The 18,074-nt window shown below is 40.7% G+C and overlaps 1 protein-coding gene across 1 annotated transcript in view; it reads left to right on the top strand.

Moving 5' to 3' along the window:
• The window catches only part of LOC119419572, a 42,000-nt gene that overhangs the window by 10,320 nt on the left and 13,606 nt on the right, over positions 1-18,074 (top strand). The window contains exon 3 of the mRNA XM_037686921.1: positions 5,466-5,587. Coding sequence (XP_037542849.1) covers positions 5,466-5,587 — 122 coding nt within the window. The remainder of the gene's footprint in view (positions 1-5,465; positions 5,588-18,074) is intronic.

Below are 18,074 nucleotides of genomic sequence, written 5' to 3'. Positions count from 1 at the left end.
TAATAATAATAATAATAATAATAATAATAATAATAATAATAATAATAATAATAATAATAATAATAATAATAGTAATAATTACTAATAATACTTTATTTGTATAGCACCTTTCAAACAAATGTTACAAAGTGCTTCACATTAATCAATTAAAACATCATAAATTACATCAGAAACACAAAAGTATACCAAATCAATTAAATTAACAACATAAAAAAGAAAGAAATTCCACAAATTATGAGCCCTGACCATAAAAGCCCTCCCTCCTTCTGTCACCAGTCGAGCTCTGGGAGTGGAAAGTAACAACAGATTTAAGGATCTGAGATTGCAAGAAGGGATGTAGGGGGTAAGAAGCTCAATATAGGCCAAAGCAACATATTTATGGATTTTTTTCCCCCATATTTATAAACCATTTTTTGGCTGAGATATGACCGTTTTCATTCTCACTGAAATTTTATTTTGAGCAGTACCATTTTCAGCCACTTGATGGCAGCAGAGTAGTAATAGCAATATATATACAATATAAATACTAAAATTAACTACTACTTGTACTACTATTCCTACTTCGTGGTGTTTCACTTATCTCGGGGCTTCAGAGTACAGATCCACCGTGATAAACGAGGGACTACTGTAGTTGTCAAAAGCCTAGAGGGCCCTCTCATGGCTGCAAATGGTAATGTTTACTCTTTGGCTCATGTCAGTATGAATGAGTTCACATTTAACGTGTCAGTCAAAAATTGCATCATGAATGGGAAAATAAAAATGTATATAAGTCGCTTCCGTCTATACATCACAGGACTGGTCAAACTATGAAAAAAAAAGAGTGACTTATAGTCCGAAAACTACAGTAGTTATATTTGAATTTAATTGTCTGTGTTGAAATCGTGTTAGCCAAAACCGCTAATCTATTTGTGTTTTTATAGTCTTTGGACAATGTTGTTTAATCAAAGCAGTAATCCACAGTTTGAAATAAAACTTCCAGATGTACCAGCATCTTCTAATCGTTGTATGGAGTTGTTCTGCCTTGTAAGATAATAGAAGTGTTTGGCTTCCCTGATTGCCTTGTGTTCTCTTGTGCTCTCTTTCAGTGTAGCCAGACAGACGAGATAAGTATCGTAAGAGTGTATACGAGTCATTCATTAAGTCAAAATAGGTCTGAAGTTCTTTAGAAAGACACAGACGTTGCATCTCAGGAAATCTGCTTCATCTTTAAAGCCGTTGAGCAGATAACAGCAGACACGGGGGGCAACGTGCTCTTTCCCTGTTTGTGTTGTATGTGAAGTGAGCTCTTGGAGGAGGATCAGTTTATCTTCTTGTTGTTTATGTGCACTGTGACAGAACTTCCTCCTCCTGCAGCAAGAAGAAAACACACGTCAGTGTGTATAATTAAAGTAAAGTTAAATTCTGGTTTCCCCTAAACAAAATAAAACCTTATCACTGATAGCATAAAAGTAGATTATGTTGAGACGTTCATTGTTCAAATTTAAGACAAACACTCAAACTGTTCAGCTGCAACCACAGAGAATGTACAGTAATCTGTTTTATTTTCCGTCTTGAAGAATTGAACATCTTTTAATGGCTTTTCTCTTGAATTTTTCCACCTTGTGGCATCATCAAACAGAATATTAGTCAGCAGCTGTTTTCATATTGTCTGACTTAGAAAAAAATTGGTTTATAGATTAGAAATTTATGCACATGATTGTGTAACTATAGTTGCTTCTGACACGTACAACCACACAAATTATTCATATGAAATATGTGAAAAAGTACTGAACATCTTGTATTGACAGCAGCCCACACAGAGAGTTTAGAAATGGGTCATGGATTGTTTCAGTTTGACCATGTCATGTGAGCAGGCGTCTATCTGGTGGATGCGTTGCCATATTTGTCATTTCAATATTGGAGGATGTTAGCGATATTAAGTCTGGGTTATAGAAAGGTGCGAATGAGTCATAAGTGAAGATCAGTAAGTCATACTGTACTTCAGACACAAATTCTATCAGATGGACCACAAAAACACACATTTATACATAACGATCGGTCAGCTGGAGGACTGTGTGTCATGATACCAGGGAGAAGCGTATAAAGTGGCGCTTGTAAGTTTGGGAACTCTTTATAATTTTCTATATTTCTGTATAAATATGACCTAAAACGTCACCAGATTTTTACGCAAGTCCTAAAAGTAGATAAAGAGAACCCAGTTAAACAGATGAAACAAAAATTTTATACTTGATCAATTATTTATTGAGGAACATGATCCAGTATTACATATTTGTGAGTTGAAAAAGTATGTGAACCTTTGCTTTCAGTATCTGGTGTAACCCCCCCTCCCAAATATCTGCAATTAAATGTTTCTGGTAACACAGCAGCATGAAATAGATCAGCAGCAACATTATCGTCTGGTCTTTCTTGTAAATGAGTCCCCGAGGCTCAGTGGGATTAACCTGTATAAATAAAGGTTGAATGATCAATGTGATTTTTCACAGAGGTTCATGAGTCTAACAGCCTCAGGGTAGAAGCTGTTCCTCAGTCTAGTGGTTCTACACTTAATGCTCCTTAACCTCCTGCCTGAGGGGAGCGGGGCAAAGAGTGTGTGTGCTGGGTGAGTGGGGTCCTTCATGATGCAGGTGGCTCTCTTCCTGCATCTGGAGGTGTAGATGTCTGTGATGGTGGGGAGGCTGACTCCAACAGACTTCTGTGCAGCCTTCACCACTCTCTGCAAACAGCTTCAACTCTGGGATGTTTGTGGTTTCCTCACATTAACTGCTCGCTTCAGATCCTTCCACAACTTTTGGATTGGATTAAGGTCAGGACTTTGACTTGGCCATTCCAAAAACACAAACTTTATTCTTCTTGAACCATTTTTTGGTATAACCACTTGTGTGCTTAGGGTCATTGTGTTGCTGCATGATCCAACTTCTCTTGAGGTTCAGTTCATGGACAAATCAGAATTCATCCATCAATGATGGCAAGCCTTCCTGGCCCAGATGCAGCAAAACAGGCCCAAACAATGATACCTCCATCACCATGTTTCACAGAAGGGATAAGGTTCTTATGTATGAATGTATTGCTGTTCTTTCTCCAAACAGAACACTTTTCATTTAAACCAAAAAGTTCTATTTTGGTCTGACTCTAATTCCACCTTCGTATTCACTGTTAATCCTACAGGTTCACAGTTTTATCAATAAATAAATGACCAAGTAAAATATTTTTGTATCATTTGTTTAAATGGGTCCTCTTTATCTACAGGTCTTTCTCAAAAAATTAGCATATTGTGATAAAGGTCATTATTTTCCATAATGTAATGATAAAAATGAAACTTTCATATATTTTAGATTCATTGCACACCAACTGAAATATTTCAGGTCTTTAATTGTTTTAATACTGATGATTATGGCATACAGCTCATGAAAACCCAAAATGCCTGTCCCAAAAAATTAGCATATTTCATCCCACCAATGAAAGACAAGTGTTTTTAATACAAAAACGCCAACCTTCAAATAATCATGTTCAGTTATGCACTCAATACTTGGTCGGGAATCCTTTTGCATGAATGACTGCTTCAATGCGGCGTGGCATGGAGGCAATCAGCCTGTGGCACTGCTGAGGTGTTATGGAGGCCCAGGATGCTTTGATAGCGGCCTTAAGCTCATCCAGAGTGTTGGGTCTTGTGTCTCTCAACTTTCTCTTCACAATATCCCACAGGTTCTCTATGGGGTTCAGGTCAGGAGAGTTGGCAGGCCAATTGAGCACAGTAATACCATGGTCAGTAAACCATTTACCAGTGGTTTTGGCACTGTGAGCAGGTGCCAGGTCGTGCTGAAAAATGAAATCTTCATCTCCATAAAGCTTTTCAGCAGATGGAAGCATGAAGTGCTCCAAAATCTCCTGATAGCTAGCTGCATTGACCCTGCCCTTGATAAAACACAGTGGACCAACACCAGCAGATGACATGGCACCCCAGTGACTGTGGAAACTTGACACTGGACCTCAAGCAATGTGAATTCTGTGTCTCCTCTCTTCCTCCAGACTCTGGGACCTTGATTTCCAAAGGAAATGCAAAATTTACTGTAATCAGAGAACATAACTTTGGACCACTCAGCAGCAGTCCCAGGCGAGATGCTTCTGACGCAGTCTCTTGTTCAAGAGTGGCTTGACCTGGGGAATGCGGCACCTGTAGCCCATTTCCTGCACACGCCTGTGCACGGTGGCTCTGGATGTTTCTACTCCAGACTCAGTCCACTGCTTCCGCAGATCCCCCAAGGTCTGGAATCGACCCTTCTCCACAATCCTCCTCAGGGTCCGGTCACCTCTTCTTGTTGTGCAGCGTTTTCTGCCACACTTTTCCCTTCCCACAGACTTCCCACTGAGGTGCCTTGATACAGCACTCTGGGAACAGCCTATTCGTTCAGCAATTTCTTTCTGTGTCTTGCCCTCTTGCTTGAGGGTGTCAATGATGGCCTTCTGGACAGCAGTCAGGTCGGCAGTCTTACCCATGATTGCGGTTTTGAGTAATGAACAAGGCTGGGAGTTTTTAAAAGCCTCAGGAATCTTTTGCAGGTGTTTAGAGTTATGTCGTTGATTCAGATGGTTAGGTTAATAGCTTGTTTAGAGAAACTTTTCATAATATGCTAATTTTTTGGGACAGGCATTTTGGGTTTTCATGAGCTGTATGCCATAATCATCAGTATTAAAACAATTAAAGACCTGAAATATTTCAGTTGGTGTGCAATGAATCTGAAATATATGAAACTTTCATTTTTATCATTACATTATGGAAAATAATGACCTTTATCACAATATGCTAATTTTTTAGAAGGACCTGTACTTTTAAGAACTGTGTGAAAATCTTATGATGTTTTAGGTCATATTTATGCAGAAAATTCTAAAAGATTCACAAACGCTCAAGCACCACTGTATATGTAAATATTTTCATTTTTGCAATATCCATTCTTTTGTGTAAAATATGAACTGAACACATTTATTTAACACTGTAAACAAAAGGATGCACCTCCTTTTATTTGACCAGCTTCTCTTCTCAGATATGCATTTTTGTTGATTTTATTATGTGACATTGTTATAGCGGCAAATAAAGTCAGTAGGGTCAAATCTAACAAAGTCCCTACTTCTCCCAAAGTTAGCATAAATTCAAAATGCTGAAATTCAGGACCTCGCTACAAAACCTTGCAAAATGTCCACTGATTTTAGTTCCCTTTTTTGGTTTCTGCTATTGTAAAGTGATTTTTAAAACATGTGAAAACTAAAGTTGAACCAGTCTCAACTCTCAACCATAAATCCTGTTTGATAAATCTTTTGTAATATTTCCCTTGGTGAATCATAGCTGAGTCAACCTAAAGTCTAATGATCCAGTGAAATATTCCACATATCTACAAATATCCATTACACTATGTGCTGCACACACACCTATTGGATCATATTGACAAAAAAGATTTAACTTTCTGTTGCAGGAAGCTCTCCCAACCCCTCTAGCACTCGGGCGAGAAACGCAGTGGGGGCCATGGAGGCAGAAGCATTTGGACGCCAACTCCGGTCAATTGGAGACGAGTACAATAGACTTCTACTCTTAAGGGTCAGTCATTAAAGAAAATATGTGATCAAGCTGTTATACAATCACACATTTGTCCATTTTAACTATTGAAACAATTAATGCTACATACAAACTAATGCACACACACATAAAACTGGCAAAAACATCACTGCTTTGACTCCAATCGTGGGCTGTAAAAGCTCCATCAGTGGAATAGGAAGAGATGTTTCCTCTGCAAAGCCTTCAGCTGGTTTCTAGCAATTGGAAAGACGCAAAGCCCAAACCTATACAAAACGGCTGTTTAAATGTGGTTAAACCCAAGACATCCACTGACTGCTCACATTTTTAAATCACAGCTTGTTTGCTCTGCCTGAGCTGCAGCTGGTAAGCAGCTTATTTCCTGGCTGGCAGACAAAGATACGGAGCAAGTTGTTTGCTGATGTTGAAAGCAAACTCCTCACTACACCCTCATTTAGTGCCATATCACTACGGTGGAGTTTTACCAATCTGTGCTAGCACGATGCATTTTTCTCCGAAATTCAGCTCTCCTTTATTCCCCCTAAACAAACTGTTTTGTGAGTGGTCCAATATAGGACGACTAACACAGCTTCTGTTTCAATGACAGTTCCTTGTTATGATTTCATTACCAGTTTGAGTATAAAACCTCCTAATGGTGCAATTATGAAGTTGTGTTGCTGCAGTAAGATACATTTCCTATTGGCTTCCTGCTTGCTTGGCAACATTTCGGCATGTTGCATCATCACAGTTTTATTTACTATCAAAGGGCGGACTGGATCAGGGAAGAGGGATGAAAGTCTGAGCTTGTTCAAATTCACTTTAATCTCACCAGTAAAGTGGGTTGAAAAATAAAAGGCAAGAAAATGCTCGGCATGGCTTTTATGTCCTTGTGAAGAGCTTCAAAAGCTTCAAAAGACGAACAGGTATGAAGCTTCAAATATGCATATCAGCAGTTTGATGCGTCTGAAATGCGCTTCCCCATTTTTATTTATTGTCAGGGTTACTGACGAGCTGCAAACAGGAAGAGAGTTAACCTTTTTGTCTCCTTGCATTTGCATTTTGTTAAAACAACACATCTTTTAGCCAAAACCCCACCAGAAGCCCTTCGGATCAGATTTTTCAGATAGTCTTTAATGCCAAAAGAACTTTCAAGTTCAAGTTAAGGGCGGTTTATGGTCGTTCTCACCACATGTGGTAGATACAGTGGCTCTAAGGTGTACAGTAAATGAGCAACATTTGAAAAAACAACAAAATCACAACAAAATTTTTGAAAAAAACGGAATTACATTAGAAAAAAAACAGAATTAGATTAAGCCAAAGCGGAAGTGGCCCGAATCACATTAGAAGAAAAAAAAAATATATAGAATTACATTTGAAAAAAAGGAATTACGTTTGAAAAAATGGAATAACGTTTGGGGCAGCACGGTGGTGCAACTGGTAGAGCTGCTGCCTCTCAGCGAGGTTCCCGGCTCAAATCCCAGTCCAGGGGCCTCTCTGGGTGGAGTTTGCATGTTCTCTCCGTGAATGCGTGGGTTTTGTCTGTGTACTCCGATTTCCTCCCACAGACCAAAAACATGCATGTTAGGCTGATTGGTAACTCTAAATTGTCCCTAGGTGTGAGTGAGAGAGTGAATGGTTGTTTGTCTCGTTTGTCTCTGTGTGTCCCTGTGATGGACCTACGACCTGTCCAGAGTGTACCTCGCCCCTCGCACAGTGATCGCTGGACATGGGCACCGGCGATCCCATGACCCAAAAAATGGAATAAGCGGGTAAAAGATAATGAATGGATGGATGGAAGTTTTTTTTTTTTTACTTTATTAACAGCATAAAATCGAACAACAGAACAATATACAGTACACACACAACGGAGATACAGTTAGCAGGCTATCCTTTTAACTGTATCTCCATCGTGTGTACTGTATATTGTTCTGTTGTTCAGTTTTATGCTGTTAATAAAGTAAAAAATAAAAATAAAAACTTCCTGTTGGGCTTAATGTAATTCTGAATTTTCAAATGTCATTCCGTTTTTTTTCAAATGTAATTCCATTTTTCAACTGTTGTTGTGATTTTGTTGTTTTTCTTGTGTTTTTTTCAAATGTAATTTTGTTTTTTCAAATGTTGTTCGTTTACACCTTAAGGCCACCGTAGGTACAGGAGGTGGGATGAAATTATGTACATGGGTCCCAGTTGCACCCAACAATAGCAAAACTTTGAAGCCAATTCAGAATCATTGTGACCATTTCCTTATGTTAATAACATTTAAGGCCCATATTCTTAGTTTATAAAACACCAGCCAGTGTTTCCCCTAACTTGCCATGGCGGGGGCGCTCATCTCGGCCGTGATTTTTGTCCGGGGTGGGGGCGGTTACGGATGGAGATACGTCCTAAGCTGCGCAGCGCACTGTTTAAACCAACAGTTTTAGAGCAGGGTGTGTGAGAGGAGAGACAAGGACACATCTCAGCCACGCGCTGTCTGAACCAACCTTTTTTTGGAGGGGGGGTGGGGGATTCGAAGAGACAGACACACATCTGAGCCGTGCGCTGTTGTACCGACAGTTTTCGAGTGGTGGGGGTGCGTTCAGCGCGAGGGTTCAGCAGGCTGCCTTTAGCTTTTTAGCTAGCACACCTGCATTGCGAGCCGCTAGTTTAGCGTTACGTCAGTGCCAACAGGTGGGTGGGGTTCGGTAAACGGGGCGCTCAGTTCTGTTGACAGGGCGGGGCGCCCCGCTTGTATAATGGCAGCGGAAACACTGCCAGCATTCATAAATATTGTGTTTCTCAATGCCAGCTTTATGCTGACTTATTGTCACACAGCCAAACGTAGCTGCTGTTTTATAATCTACACCATGCTGCAGCCATGTTTACTGCTACCCTCTTCTTTGTTAACACAGCTCTGTTGAGCATGCACCATTTAGACCATCTCATTTCAGGGAGGATTAAGCTATTCATATGTACGGTATATGCCATTGAAAAGCTTTTAGGACTTCTGCATCATAGTCGCATGCTATCAGATTCATCACTTATCTGTGCAAAGATACGTACTGTAGATGCATCATGATGCTGGGTCAAAGTTTACATGTTGAAATGCCAGGTGGGAACTTACAGACTTTTCCTCTGGGACTTTAAGCTCTCAGTTTGTTCAATTTAAGGACATAATCCAAAATAGTATTAGTTAAAATATATGTTTTGTTGTATTCCTATGGTCGCCCTTACTTTTTGATAAGTTGTTTTATGTACATTCGTCTTCTATCTTTTTGGTAGTAGGCACAGTCTTTGTCTCTCTGCTTCAAGAGTTCAGATTTTCACACAAATATAAACTAAAGTTAGCGCTGCTCTCTTCCTCTTAACGTCCATAGCTCATGGGATTTACTCGTCACTTCCACATAAATAGTAAATAATGTAAGGAAATGGGTCTCTCTCACTTTCACAGGTACAATATCAACAGGGACATTTAGGTTGAAGCTAATCAGCACCAGTAGAAACATTCTGCTCTTGTGCTGTACTTCCATGTTACTGACACTGAGCAAATAATAATAAAAGGACTGTTCCAGCAATGTTAATACATTTAATTAGCAATAAACAGCACTGGTATGTCACACTAAATAACAACAAAAGCATGATTAGCTAAATGCAAGACAAAAAACGCCAACATGTTTTTACTGTAATATATAGGAGTGTAATTACTCGGCACTTACTTCAGGAAGAGTTTGATTTGCTCCATATGTGAAAGATTTCCTGAGCTTGTACTCAGTATGTGATAAGAGTAAAGCAAGCCAGCTTTTCCACCCTGCTTCTGTGATTCCAGCAGTCAGTGATCACAGGGGCAACAGGGTGGGGACGTGAGAAAGATAAGGGCTGAAGCTTTGACTCATCACCTACTCACACACATGCAAAGAAAATCAGGAGCGTCTTTCTGTGTCTGTGTGTCTTCAGGGCAAACCTTCTTTGAACTGTGTAGCTAGCAGAATTATCCAGTGTGTGTGAGAGTGTGTGTGTCTTTGTATTTGTTACCTTGTAAGGCCCATTTTTCCAATACATACTACACTGTGAGGACCAGCTGCTCCTAATAGGGCCCAAAGCCCATAAGAAGATGTACCGTTGGTGGGTTAAGGGTTAGGACTAAGTTGTGAATTGAGGATGGGTTAGGTTTAGGGTTAGGTATGTACTGGTAATTAGGGGTGCACCGCTAAATTTCCTTAATTTTGGGAAATCGGAAATAGACCAAAACGATTTTGCTGATTTTTTGGGGGTTTGAACAATTGCCTGAACTTCATTTATATTTCAGAGCGCTACCTCATGGCCAGTTAAAACAAGTTTGTATTGTTTCTAGAATATTGTTCAAGGGTATGTTTTTCAACAAAATAATATTGGAAAATTGAAGGTGCATTGTGACCTTATAACACCTGACAGTGTCGCTTATAAAACAAAATCAGTATTGGCCAAAATCGGAATCGGCAGGTCAGACTTTTTAGAAATCGGTGATCGGTCAGAAAATTGAAATTGGTGCACCCCTACTGGTAATGGTTAGGTTTAGGATAAGGGTCAGGGTTAGGCTATAGAAATGAATGAAAAATGAATGGAAGTCAATGCTAAGTTCCTATAGAGATTTAAAGACAAACTTGTGTGTGTGTGTGTGTGTGTGTGTGTGCATATTCGTTCTAGCTTTGGAGCAAAGAAGAGGCATTGAAAAGAGGAACGTGGAGACTTGTTCCTTTTTTTCTGATCAGGTGTCACACTAGACACACAACGTCAGCTGCAAATCATTTAAAACATTTTTTTTATTAATCATTGGAATAAAGAAACATTTCTTATTTTTCTTTGCTGCTGAAAAAAAAAACACATAAGAACAATTAGTTTATTTTGATCAGTTATAGCACAAACTGTTATAGCAAGATCTGAACCAACTTCTGCTCTTGACTAAAAAGTTAAATATTTTAGAAAACCAAGGATTTGGTTCAAGCCACAATGGTTTCCCCATCATCAAGCAGTTAACTAGGTCTATCAGCTCAAGTTCTCACTGCTGGTGTGACAAGTTTTCTCAGTTCCAGGGAAATAATGGTTTTCTTGTGTATCAGAAGTTTATGAGTGGATGTCCCATGAAGTGTTCCTACATATTCTGCATCTTTGTGTCTTCTTATTTGTCCATGGGATGTTCTGTCAAGGCGTTCATGTGCTGTCTCCCTCCGTGTCTCCTTGTCCATGTACCTAAGTTTTGCTGCCACGTCAGCCTTTTGGTTTCTTGTTAATAAATTTTGTTCTTACCTTATCTTCAATTTCCGCGCATCTGTCTGCACTCTGGGTTCAAACCACACCAGAATCATGGTAGAATCCACAGCTGAACCAAGCAGACAGATTACTAAAGCTGGGCGATATATTGATATTTTAAAAATATTGATATCATTTTTTTTCAATATAAGTGGAGACTATATTGATATAAAATGATAGTTTTATACTTGGAAATCCTCATGCTGTCTTCTTTCTCCCACGCAGCCCCCTCTGTCTCCTTCCTTGAACATAAACACACAGCCCTCAGCCACGCTCCCCTCCTTCCTGCTTCTCCAGGAGGTAGGCGGGACGATTAGCACAACAAGTGAAGACGGGAGAAACAGCAGCTTAGTTAATGAACAAAATGGTTTGGATTTAAATTGTCAGATGAGGGGCAGAAAGATGATTCTGTAGACAATTCTGAAAACAGTCCTGACGAAAGATCAGAACTACGAATCTTTTTCACCATTTAAAACAGCGGAGTGGAATACGAAGCGTGCGTGAACTGCAGCTTCAGGTTTGAGTGTTTTTTTTAGTCTCCTTTCTTGAAATAAACCACAGGTCAGAACTTATTTAGCCGTGATGTGCCTTATGAGAGGAAGGGTGAGAGGTGGCACCGTGACATTAATAAATCAGCAGATTATCATATCGCTAAGGACACAGTCCTTAGCAGCTAACAAGTCGGCTAACGCTTTAGCCGTTTTGTTCTGCAGCTGAGACTGGAACCGTGTCTTAGCGATATGATAAGCTGCTGATTTATTAATGTCGCCACCTCTCACCTTTCCTCTCATAAGGTACATCACGGCTAAATGAGTTCTGACCCGTGGTTTATTTCAGGGAAGGAGGCTAAAAAAACACTCGGACCTGCAGCTGCAGTTCACATATGCTTACTAACATGTAGGCGAAGCAGCTGAATGGACTGTACTTATATAGCACCTTTCTATCTTATCAAGACACTCAAAGCACTTTACACTGCAACCTGTGCCCTCATTTACCCATTCATACAGCACTCTACTAGATCAATACAAAGAATAATCAGAGCTTTATCACATTCATAGACCGATGGGACACACATTGGAAGGGTTCAGTGTCTTGCTCAGGGACACTTCAGCATGTGACTCCTAGTGGAATCGAATCCCCAACTCTCCCATTGAAGGATGACTGCTCTAGCCTCTCAGCCACAGCTTCCCCCCAGCTGAAGAGGATTATTATTTAATATATGTAAATAAATGACTAAAAAGCAAACTTTAATATATGTAAATAGTTTATTTTAAAACATTTATTTTGTACAGTTACAGATGTTATTAATACATGTGCCTTTGTCTGGGACAAAGCTTTGACTCAGAAATATATTTTTATTTATTACTTTATGGAAACAAAAACATATTGAGATGTATATCGTATACCGTATATTTATCCTAAAAATATTGAGATATTAATTTTGGTCTATATTGCCCAGCTCTACTGATTACATTGTTTGAATTTCTGACCTGCGAAGCAAACAAGACTGCCCAGCAAAAGAGAGAGTGGGCGCATGAGGCACGGTCCACCATTCGGTGGAGCAGCTTCCGGATTGAACCTGCCCAGAGACGAAGACACCGCAGCCCGGAGATAGAAATCTTGCCCTCACCTCTTTTGATTGAGGAATAGGAGAGGAGGAAGTCTCAGCTTCGAGGAACCTGCCTGACTTTCAAGCCTGCTTTTTCCTTCTCCACCTCCTCACTTGCCTCCAGTGTCTCGTGGCTCTGCAGCTACTCGCTGTCCTCCATCCCACTCACCTCTTGAGTTCTCTGAGTGGCCATTAGAGGAAGATCCAGAGCCCGATGATGTGGTCTGGTTTGCCCTTGGTCCTAGCTCACACCACCACTGCAGGAGGGGCAGACGGCAGACTCAAGCCTTCTCTCCACCAGCGTGTCCTGTGCTGCTGCCACCAGGATGTCCTGTACCACCACAAGAATGTCCTGTACCACTGCCAGTGTGTCCTGTGCCACGACCAGCATTTCCCGTGCTGCCACCAGTGTTTCCTGTGCTGCGGCCAATTTTTCCTGTTCTGCTAGCAACTCCCTGTGTCTCTAGGGGTGTCGGGGACGATGATCCTACTTCCTGTGTCTCCATGGGTGTCAGGGAAGATGACTCACCTACTTCCTGAGTCTCCATGAGTGTCAGGGAAGATGGACCACCTACTTCTTGTGTCTCCATGGATGCCGGGGTCAACCACCCACCTCCTTCCTGTGTCTCTGTGGATGTCGGGGACCATGGCCCACCTCTTTCCTGTGTCCCCACAAGGGTCTTGGAAGATGCCTCTCACTCTTCTTCTGAGAGGGTCCTGGAAGATGCCTCTCACTCTTCCACCTCATATCCTGTGGGTCCCAAGCTTCTTGTGGGTCCCAAGCTTTTGTGGGTCACAAGCCTCTTGTGGGTCCCAAGTCTCTTGAGGGTCCCAAGCATCCTGTGGGTCCCAAATCTCCTGTGGGTCCCAAGCTTCCTTTGGGATCCAAGCCTCAAGTGGACTTCACGCTTGCTGCAGCCCCCCGGTTCCATTGCTTGCCGCAGCCCCTGTGGTCTCTGACTTCTACAGCCATTGAGGTCCTTATACCCACTGCAGCCCCTGTGGTCTCTACACCTGCTGCAGCCCCTGTGGTAGCTACGCCCACGGCTGTCCCTGTGGTTTCTTCATCCACTGCTGTCCCTGTGGTCTCTTCGCCCACTGCAACCCCTGTGGTAGCTTTACCTGCTGCAGCCCATGTCATAGCTACACCTGCTGCAGTCCCTGTGGTCTCTGCACCCACTGCAGCCCCTGTTGTAGCTACGCCCACTATAGTCCCTCTGGTAGCTTTGCCTGCTGCAGCCCCTGTGGTTGTTACACCCATTGTAGCCCACTGGTTTCATCATCTGCTGCAGATCTCATTGCTGGTTTGCCTGGTGCATATCTCATTGTTGGTTCGCCATCTGTGACTCTTCTCAATGGTTTGCCGCCTCCGGCTCTCTCTCCTGGTTCGCCATCTGTAGTTCACTCCCCTGGTTTGCTGTCTGCTGCTCTCGTCACTGGTTCAGTTTCTGTTGCCACATTCATCACGACTGATCCCTAGTTTGTGTCTGCCTCTGTATCCTTCTTCACTGGTTCTTTTTTGTATATGTCACTGTTTCCATCATAATTGGTCGCCATCTGGTGTGCCTACCGATTGTTCTACTGATCTCGAGGGGCTCCAGGGTGACATCTCTAGCCAGTTATGAACTGTTGCCAGGCTGTCCGCCCAAACTCTTGCCTCATTCCAAACGGTCTCCTGCCCGTCTGCCTGAACTCTTGTCCTGCGCTGGATAGTCTCCTGGTTGTACACCTAAACTCTTGTCCCTCAGTGGATGGTCTTCTGGCCATCCGTCTGAACTTCTGTCCCATGCTGGATGGTCTCCTGGCCATCCATCTGAACTTTTTGTGTTGACTTGGATGACCTCCTGATCATTCACCTGAACTCTTTGTGTTCTCTGGGTACTTGGTTCCTGGGTTATGTTTTATCCATTTTTTTGGTTTTCCCTTTGTATTTTCTTGTGCCCTCCATACTGTTCTCTCCCCCCCCTTCCCCCCCCCCAATCCAACCCGAGTTAAATAGAATGATTTTGGGGCATCAAGAGCTGTCCTTAGAGGAGGAGTACTGAGAGGATTGGTGTGTATTTGTAATTTGTGATCCCTCTGTTTTCCAGCTCCTTTCACAGTCGTCCTCTATCTCAATCACACCCAGTTGTTCTTTATTGTCTATCATTATTGTTCCTATATATTCTGCATCTTTGTATCTTCTTATTTTTCCGTAGATTGTTCTATCATGGCGTTCATGTTCTGTCTCCCTCCGTGTCTCCTAGTCCATGTATGTAAGTTATGCTGTCACATCAGCCTTTTAGTTTCTTGTTAATAAATATTATTCTTACCTTACCCTTCTAGTTCCCCGTGTCTGTCTGCACTTTGTGTTCAAACCACACAATAATCATGATCTCGAGAGTGAAGCCTAATGGCAGCACTCCTTGCAGCATGCATCAGGAAACTGTTCAGTGTGGTAATGTTTCATGCTTTATAAAGAGATAGTTGAAATACTTTTGAAGTAAGTTGTTGTGGTTGTTATGAATAGTTCGTAGTATCCTGCCAGCATTAAACCGGAGAGGGACCTCAGTTTGCAGAATCACAAGAGACTTTTAACTATAAGAGACTCAAGCTTACCACTAATGAGAGGAAGGCCTATTCAAGAAGGAATTGTTTCCATATTAGGCTTTTAAAAATTCATCAAGGTTCAAGTGAATGTTTTAGTGTAAACTTTTACCCAGTGTCACTTTTTCATCAGACATCAGACCATGCTGGAACCTAGTCATTTGTCTGCTGGCATGTTTATACGATACACAAGTTGCAAAATGGACTTCATGGGAGTGTTACAATCCACAACATAGTGTTTGCTTAAAGTTCTGTAAAACATTTGAGATTTGACTTGTTTAAATAAAAAAAAAACTGCTTCCTAAATGGGATCTCCTTAATGAAGTTACAAGCTTTACTCCTGAATAAAAAATTTTCCTCATATTCTCTAAACTAACACTCTGATGCCTGTCTATTGCAGATAAGACACTGACTGCTCAGAGGAGCTACATACAACCCCACTTTAAAAAAAGTGATATCCCTTTGAGCTTAACTGTTCTGGATTGTACAAAGTTGGGAAGGAAAAATATGAACTATAAAATGAATAACTTTCTTTCCTTGTAAAATATTAAACAAGCCCGAAGGCACTGCTTTATGATAACTCACCATTAAAGACATTATTTACCAGGTGAACTTGTGTTATCAGGCTTTAGAATGATTCACAGGAATACCTTACTACCCTTTGTTGATTTACTGTTGAACTGTTGGCTGAGTTTTTTTTGTGCTGTTGACAGAAGAGCTTAGTTCAGTTTTATTGGCTGAAATTTAAGGCAGACTTGCAGCGTTTCAGACTGCCAAAGCTTTACTCATATGACTCAGCTACACAGGTGGCTGAGTCAAAATGTCTACTTTTCATACGGCATTTTGATGCTAGAGAATAGATAAAACTACTCAAAACGTAGACAAAAGGTTACTTTTTTGATTGAAAAAGTTGAATGGATCATATTTTTAAAAATCAATTCTTATGCTTACATTTGTACTTGTTCTTGCGCTCACATTTGTTTCTGAATCCCTCCCTATTGCTCTCTCTGTTAATCATTTACACAAGTTCATGAGCTTTTTGTGTGTGTTTGTTTTCAAACATCTGTAAATGTGCTCAGCTCGGTGAACGTGCCCATTTGTGTGTGGTGTGTCAGCTTAGTGTCTGTGACAGTGTAGTTTCATTATGCCTTAACCCTGTGGTTAAAGGACTCTCAGGGAGCAAATCGCAAGGTCTAATTATCCTGACCAAACACACACAAGCACACTCACACAACCGTCAACGCACAATCTGTCAGTAAGACATAAAACCTTTTGTCCTAAAGACAAAAATAACCCTGAGGAATATTGTGGACCAGTAGGGTGTCACTGGTTGGCTGTTTTTTGTGTGTATTTGAAGTAAAATACAAAACAGGAGCAAGACTATGTACTTAAATCTCATAGTTGTACAGCAGTAGAATTGACGTTTGATTTAAAAATGTACTGCCAATTTGGAGCCTGCTATTGTTTTGCTGAATGCTTGTTTGAATTAATATCCAAATTTTGTTTCTTTTAGTTACTGTAGCAAAACACCAAAGTTCATGCTCAATAATCCAGGAACAAATCCAGCGATGTTCAGTCAGGTCGTCTGGACGTTTTCTTTTTTTGCTGAGCTTCCAAAAAGAAACCATCCAGATGACGTGACTGAACATTGTTGGATTTGTTCCTGGATTATTGAACATGCACTTTAGTGTTTTAAACCATTTTGGCATGGCTGCCTTAGAGGAGTTGATGGGGGAGAGGGTGGGCCCCAGAAACCATCTCATCACCAGCAAACTGGTTTTTTTTTTTTTGTTTTTTTCCACAATGGGAGTTGGTGCTTGTGAGACTCTAGTTTGTTTGTTGCTCCTCGGACTGAAGAAGTTCTTTGGATGAAGGACGAAACATCTCAGCAAAAACGAAACCGTCCAGATGACGTGACTGAACATTGTTACTGTAGCAAAAAATTAATTATAATAAAATTAAAAAATTAAGAAACCTAAGAAAGAAACAGTTGAGGCTCTGTGTGAATTATGTATGAGCAGTCATTATCTTACCTGTGGTTGACAGCAGTCAGAGCAATCTTAGTTTGGCAAATCAAGGAATTTTTCTTGGTAGAACCAAGGTTCCCATTCTTTTCTCCAAATGTACTTGGAGTATTTTTGGCCAAACAGTTGAATTTTAGCTTCATCAGACCATAGGGCATCTCCAAAAAATACCAAGGTTTTTGTCCCTTTGTGCATTTGTAAACGGTAATATTTAAAAAAAATATATATATATTATTATCTTGTATTCATTGTAAAGCTTTTTCCATGCTACGAGGCCTTTCAGCCCATGTCAGAACAGGATTCTTTCACTGTAGATAATGACAATCTGTTATGAGCTTTAGCGGCATCTTCACAAGGTCTTTAGCTTTTGTTTCAGGGTTGATACAAACATTTTGCAACAAAACACAACCATCTTTGAAACACAAAACGTGCCCCCTTCTTTTCTTTTTCTTTTCCTATGATGTACAAGCAGTGTTTTAGAGGTGTGCCTTAAAATGTATCCGCAGTCGTACTTCCAATTAACTTAAGTGTTGTTAACTAACCTATGAAAAGCTTCCAGAGCCATGACATCATTATCTGGGCCTCCCCAAATTGTTTAAAGAAAGAGTACATTCTGGACAGGTCACAAATCCATCACAAGGTTTCAATTGTACAGTATATTTTGTTTAAGTTGCATTTAGTTATTGTGTTTAAAAAAATTATAGTCAGAAAATGTGTGGAATTTGTGGAAGTTTGCAAAGTGGCATGTAGAAGGAAAAAAAAGCTGTAGTATAACAAAGCCAGGGTCAGTTCATGTGGCGTGTGTGTGCTTGTAAGTGTAGCCTAGTTCTGAGAGCTATTTTTGAGAGGCAGCATAGTAAACTGTGGTAACCAAATAAAATCACATGAGGTTTTTGGCTGACTCAATGTTTCCACTGTGAAAAGAACAAAAAGAAGAGCAAGAAAGCAAAATGAGAAACTCTGTGCATGCAAGATTTATTTTTCTCCAAGATTTGGTTTTAGCAAAACTTTTATCTTGATATTTATT

The sequence above is a fragment of the Nematolebias whitei genome, chromosome 1, assembly GCF_014905685.2.
Source record: "Nematolebias whitei isolate Nwh7 chromosome 1, NemWhi1, whole genome shotgun sequence".
Lineage (NCBI taxonomy): Eukaryota > Metazoa > Chordata > Actinopteri > Cyprinodontiformes > Rivulidae > Nematolebias > Nematolebias whitei.
The sequence above is the reverse complement of the archived record's forward strand: the minus strand, read 5'-3'. Positions and strand labels throughout refer to the sequence as shown.